The following is a 6,000-nucleotide window of genomic DNA, read 5'->3' on the forward strand; positions in this document are numbered from 1 at the left end:
GATGATGAAGTTAGGACGTTTTGATCTGCAAATGTAAGCTCATCTGCTTTTCCTTTTAAGTAACACACTTTGTTTATGAGTAATTTAAAATATTCCAACATTCAGCTATGTGGCACCTAACACTTTTGAGAATTTTGAAAAATATGAAGATCCAATTATCCAAAATTAGTTCCAATCGTGTTCATTCAGCAATTCGTAACAGAAGCAACATATTTAGCTGTTCTCTTGCCTCCTTTTTTTATATATGTATTCGGAAATCCTACGGGGTGAAGTCCTATTTCCGGGTTCTTCAAAAAACTCAAAAGAAACACTGCGTCAAGTTGAACAAGCCAACAACAAAACAAAAAGTAACAAAATAAGAAAAATATTTACAAAACCAAAACTTCTTCTTTATGGAATAAATAGATTCGGTTATCAAGTCCAAATATCGAAGGGAAATTCAAATTACATTGAGATCTCTCAAATGCCATTTTATTTAGGAAAACGCCTGTACTGTTAATGTCGCCATTATGCTATTTCTAGCTGCGAATTCGAAGTGTCTGACCGTATCGCCGGTTATAATGACAGCGGCACTTCCTTATCGGAGTACCCGTAATGCATTTATCTCAAGTCGTGACTTTGGTACTTACTAGTGACATTGTTCAGTATTTCCTGAACGCATGCTGGTCATATTGTGACTTTCAGTTTGTCTAAAGGTATAATTACAAAACGTGTACCGTTCGTAGAATCTTATGCCAGGAAAAAGCCCAGGACGCAATGCGGGCTCTCTTTTAAAGTATTTCTGCTTTTACCACAGTAAACCATTACAGATGGCCTGCCTTCAAAAAAGTTTTCTACTTGACCGACTAATCGATTTTCCCTTTTGACCAAACATGACACGGGCAGCAAGAGATGACTACTTGTCAAATCACGGCCTAAACCACGTGATCTGCATTCGGGAAACAGCAATGTTGCCCTTTAAGGTAGAACGCACCTCGGGACAGACATTCGGACTCTCAAACTTTTACAATTCTCTTCTGATATACCACATGTAGGGATTTATTTTAAAGCTCTTGGTAAAAGAAAACTTTTCACTGGCTTACTTTTTTGAAATTCGAAAATTTTTATTTTTCGCCATAGAGTTAACACAGGGATGGCGGCCATTTTGAATTTCTAATATCGGTAAATCTTGGGTTATTTGTTTCTCTAGTACCAAAATTGCACGGTGACCCCCTATTTTTATTCTTGATTTTGAAAGAGAATGATTGAAAGATTCCTTGAGGAAAGTTAGAGCAAAAGTTTAAGTCTTTCACTTTCGAGGAGCATATTACTTTAAGGCAAACAATTCTCTGAAATCACAACGATCTTTCGTTTTGTTGCAGCTGTTGTTATATCTAAGCAAGTCTAGGAGACTAAATACCCATTCTACAATCTACCTATCATATAAAATCGTGTCTGCCCTCTAAACTCATGTATAAGCCCGTTCTTTCATATTTGCACGTGGGACCGTGGTTAAGAATGTGATTATATTATATCATGCTACCATGCGCCATTCTGATTGGACGAGAGCTCATTCCACCGATGCTAAAATACTGTTTTAGCACTGATAGCGGTGGTAAAACGGGCCCCTAAACCAGCAGTTTCGAAAATTGCCCGGTCGGTGCATTTGAACGTACCTATATAAACCATAGACCCTCCGCTCGAGAAAAACCCAAACAGTCCACTTTGTTTCAAAGACCGAAGACCGAATTTTGATACACAGATAAAGTGTGGGTCTGTAACTCACCTCTTGGTGTAAATAAGTTGGGATACATGATGAAAGACATCTCTGAAGCAGCACATTCGGGGTGTGATGCACACAAATATTAAGCAATAATGCACCCCTCCCGGCCCATAATGGACTCAAGCAAACTTTGCACGACATAATGTACGAGGCGAAGCCGAGTACATTATGAAGTGCAAAGTTTGCTTGAGTCCATTATGGGCCGGGAGGGGGTGCATTATTGCTATTATTTTATAGTTTTGGCAATGCCAGTGAATTTGTAGTTGTAGAAAACGAATAAAAAAGGAAATTTAAACTGAGTTTGAAGCCAGTGAGCGTCGTCCGGCATGATCAGCCCTGACTCTGTTACACGCACTCCACACTGCACTGCACTGAACATGCACGTTCAACACACAAAAAATGAGCAGCACTTTCACGGTTCAATTTGGAATTAAAAACGATGTATTTTCGAAGGAAATGAAAATAATTGCATCCCTACCGTCTATATCGAACTTGAAACATCACCTTTAAATATCATGCCATTCAAAAAGCCGACACGGTGAAATGCCAGACATGAAGAAAACGGAATGTTCATACATCGACATCAGCATGATCAGCGAGCTGCATGGTATCAGCTGATCAATACGATCATTATTATGTCGCTAGTAGTACAGCATTCATTGCAAACGATATCAACAGAGTTCAACAATGATATTCAAACGTTTAAATTTCATTAATAATTGTTCTATAAATTTCATTTTTGATGGATTCTTGAGAAGAACTACTTTATTTCCGCGAACGAGAAAACTTGACGTAAACGGGTGCTCGAAAGGTGCAGTTGACAAAACAACACTGGGTTTCCGTCGCGATATCGTAAATAAGGCAAGGTGAAACCACAGACGAGAAAAAAAAAGATAAATGAAAGTTGTCTCCGATTACAGTCAGTGCATCAGTATTAGGTGGCCGAGATGATAGATCAATGGAGAGACCACGGTCGTCATGATTGTTGGCAGTATCTGACCTTGGACCGAGACCCAGCAAACACTTCCAGTCAAGATTGATGACAGGTGCCGTTGTTGGCCTGTTTACGGCTGGTTCGAGTGGCCTTTCACGCTTGCATCGTTTACATAGCCACTGACATACATAATATGCCATGTGTCAAACCCAGTACCGTCTAGGAGTTTGCAAACGTACTGAGGTCTGTTTAACCTGTACGGCAACAAAGCGAACCATGTTGTAAACAAACGTAGTCGTTCAACCAGCGTATCGGAAGGTGGAATGCATGCTGGGCGCGAGCCAGACAGAGCAGACGACGAGTGCATGCGGGAGGACAAAAAAATTGATAAATCGTACAGTAAGACATTATCATATTGTGCACCATTATCAAGATTTATCGTTTTGTGTATTACATGGTTTATCCGATACTTTCCCTCCTTTTAAATGCGCAGTCTTTTTTTCGTTTTCCCCCAAAAAACTTATTGTTATGCTCGCTGTGGTGCCGCAATGCTGAATAATGGAATACATTATCAGTAATAATGTATGGATATGACGTCACAAAATTCACTGGTATTGACAAAGCTATAATATAATAGGGGACATAGCACACCGTGAACTTTGCTTGATATTGCGGTAGCCGAGACGCGATATATCCTATAGTTTTATACCGCTCTTTAAAATGAAGATAGTATTCGTTCATACACAAATAAATTGACACTTCCTCACAGTAATAAAGTACATTTGTAATGCGCCTAATCTCTGAACAGAGATCTAGGCGCATAGTAACGGTATGTCAGATATTCTTTACCAAAGTTTGGGCTGTAACAGACCGGGGTGTCCTAACGATGTAGACCAAGAAGTTCAAAATAACGATGGGATGACTCCTGGCGACTGCGACGAAATTTGACATCAAATGCAACGAGCAGTGTCAGCGTCCAGTTCTCCCTGCATCGGGCAACACACTCTGCACAACTATTCATCACAGTTGCAGTTATCGCATGTCTTGATTATATTAAAACTGCTTTTTTCTGGTACAATTAACGTCCAAATTATCCATCAAAAATAGATCCTGCAACTTCACTGTGCCACCTCTGAATGTCGCGACGTATACGCGTATGCGGTACAGAATGAGACAAATCTATTTTTAGTATGCCAAAAAAGCCAGGACTATTGTTCTTATGTAAATTTACGAAAAAAATTGTTACTTTTTTCTTTTGATTTGAACTCTTGACCCATTTTCTGTGTGATTGCAGCAGGTATTTTTGGACAAGTATAGTGTTCGTGTTGCATGCGAATAAAATGCAATGTCGATATGAACGTAATGCGTATTTATCGTAGGGTGCCTGTACGTAATCCCAACTTATAAAATGCTCGGTCTCGGGCGCAAAATTTCCGACGTTCGATCTTTCAGACGTCCGTTTTCTGCATTTGGGGCTTAGAGTGATGAAAATACCCAAGTAGAAGACAACAAAGACACACAAGCTGATAACCCCCTTCGCAGTCGGGTACATTCTCGATTTTGGTACAGTTCGCTCCATATAGCACTCGCCTATCGGCTCGTGCTATGTCGCGCATTATAGGCCTACCAAAATCTCGTGTATACCCTCCTGCATTGCTTAAATATCCGATATCTTATTCTCCCCGATATAACATAGGGGTGGTGGCCATTTTTAATTTAAAATGTAGGTAATAGGTAATTTGCTTCGATCCGTAGTACCTTAATTCGCACAGTGACCAATGATTTTATTCCCGACCATCAAAAGATTTGGAAGAGAGTGGTTAAAAGTTTCTCTGGGGAAAACTGGAGCTAAAATCAGTGAAATTTTCAGTTTAGAGATGCATAATGCCTAATGAAGCTTTCAATAAGGAATAATGAATTGCATACGGCAGCGCATCACATTTCATGATTAATAAGCTTTCATATGAATGTGTGTTTACGTTATGCTCAATCCGTCAGAAAATATCAAAGTGCTTGTAAGAACGGATCGAACCGCGAGGTAAATTCACTAGATTCATACCCTGAACATACTTGAATGTTAAGATAATATATTCAACATAGGTTTCAGCGGGTTATTAGCATTCGGGATTTGAAATTGAAATTTGTTTCACACCTGTTGTGTCTTACCTGGAATCAACATCCTCGATGTCTTTGACAAAAGTGCCTCCCTGGTGCTTGCATTTATTCCGACACGCTTTGTATTCGATGTCGTCCTTAAAGACCACAAACGATTCATTCTCTGCCCGCCTTATGAGGTTCACGCCACGACAGAGCTTCTCGGTTTCCTCTGGCGACAATTTTAGCACGTACACCGACTCCTGTTCCATTGTGGAGGACTAATGTGATCAGTGAGTGCGACGGTAGGGTCTGCACGACAACCGGGCTTTTCCAGTACCATTGCATGACGGGTAATATCAGCAACAATTGCGTCTTTCAAGATCAGTGCGTCTTTCATTACACCAAAAAAGCCAGAGATACTGCAACAGTAAAGTTGCGGTTATCTCATAAATAAGGTATATTTTTACTATTTTGGGATCGTAAGTACCGACTGTAGGTCTGAAGAATATTTTCAAATAATTTGTTGGCAATATATACATATTTTAGAATGTAATTTTATCACTTGTCAATCGGGTGGCTAAAATTACTTGATTTGAAACAAACTCAGCTTTTAAAACTTGTAATTTTTGGTCCAAAGCCAGGATTGCCAAACTGTGCAGATTAAACGTACGTCAGTTTCTATATAAACGTAAAACAAAACTAACTAGGTCCTGTAGGTCACTTGGTACGCGATCGTCAGCAGAAATGGAGCGCATTCACGTGTGTGATTACCGGGCAAAATATGAAATTTGTTGTCAATTTTGTGGCATAATCCTGGTCTTTGGGTCGACGGTGATTGGGAGAGCTGCAAGTGTCACGTTTGGCAAGGCTTGTACGATCGTTTACGCGGGTACAACACGGAGTCCCGCCTGCTCGGCTGGTGACCTAATTTCACAAAGAAATGGAGGGTACATTTTTCAGAGGGTTGACAGGACCTCTCTTTGACACCCCGTACCTTTAAGTCTGAAATCCTAAATACAATCCAGGGCGAAAAATAAGGTCTTTCGGTATCATTCATAATTTCAAGACAGTTGATTTTTTCTGATATATAATTATTTTGACAATATTTATATAAATTACAAAAATTATCAAACAATTGTAGAATATTTTCACATGATGACAAATATAAATTTTCATTCAGGCCATAAGGGGTGAACCCACCTATTAA

General features: G+C 39.6%; 1 protein-coding gene across 1 annotated transcript in view; it reads right to left on the bottom strand.

Annotated features, from left to right (window-relative positions):
• Window positions 1–5,126, bottom strand: part of LOC139115580 (cytidine monophosphate-N-acetylneuraminic acid hydroxylase-like) — a 44,741-nt gene extending 39,615 nt beyond the window's left edge. Inside the window, exon 1 of the mRNA XM_070677821.1 lies at window positions 4,863–5,126. Within this exon, the coding sequence (XP_070533922.1) occupies window positions 4,863–5,062 (200 nt within the window). The 5' untranslated portion in view covers window positions 5,063–5,126. The remainder of the gene's footprint in view (window positions 1–4,862) is intronic.
• Between the last annotated feature and the right edge of the window lie 874 nt (window positions 5,127–6,000).

Source organism: Ptychodera flava, chromosome 17 (genome assembly GCF_041260155.1).
Source record: "Ptychodera flava strain L36383 chromosome 17, AS_Pfla_20210202, whole genome shotgun sequence".
Lineage (NCBI taxonomy): Eukaryota > Metazoa > Hemichordata > Enteropneusta > Ptychoderidae > Ptychodera > Ptychodera flava.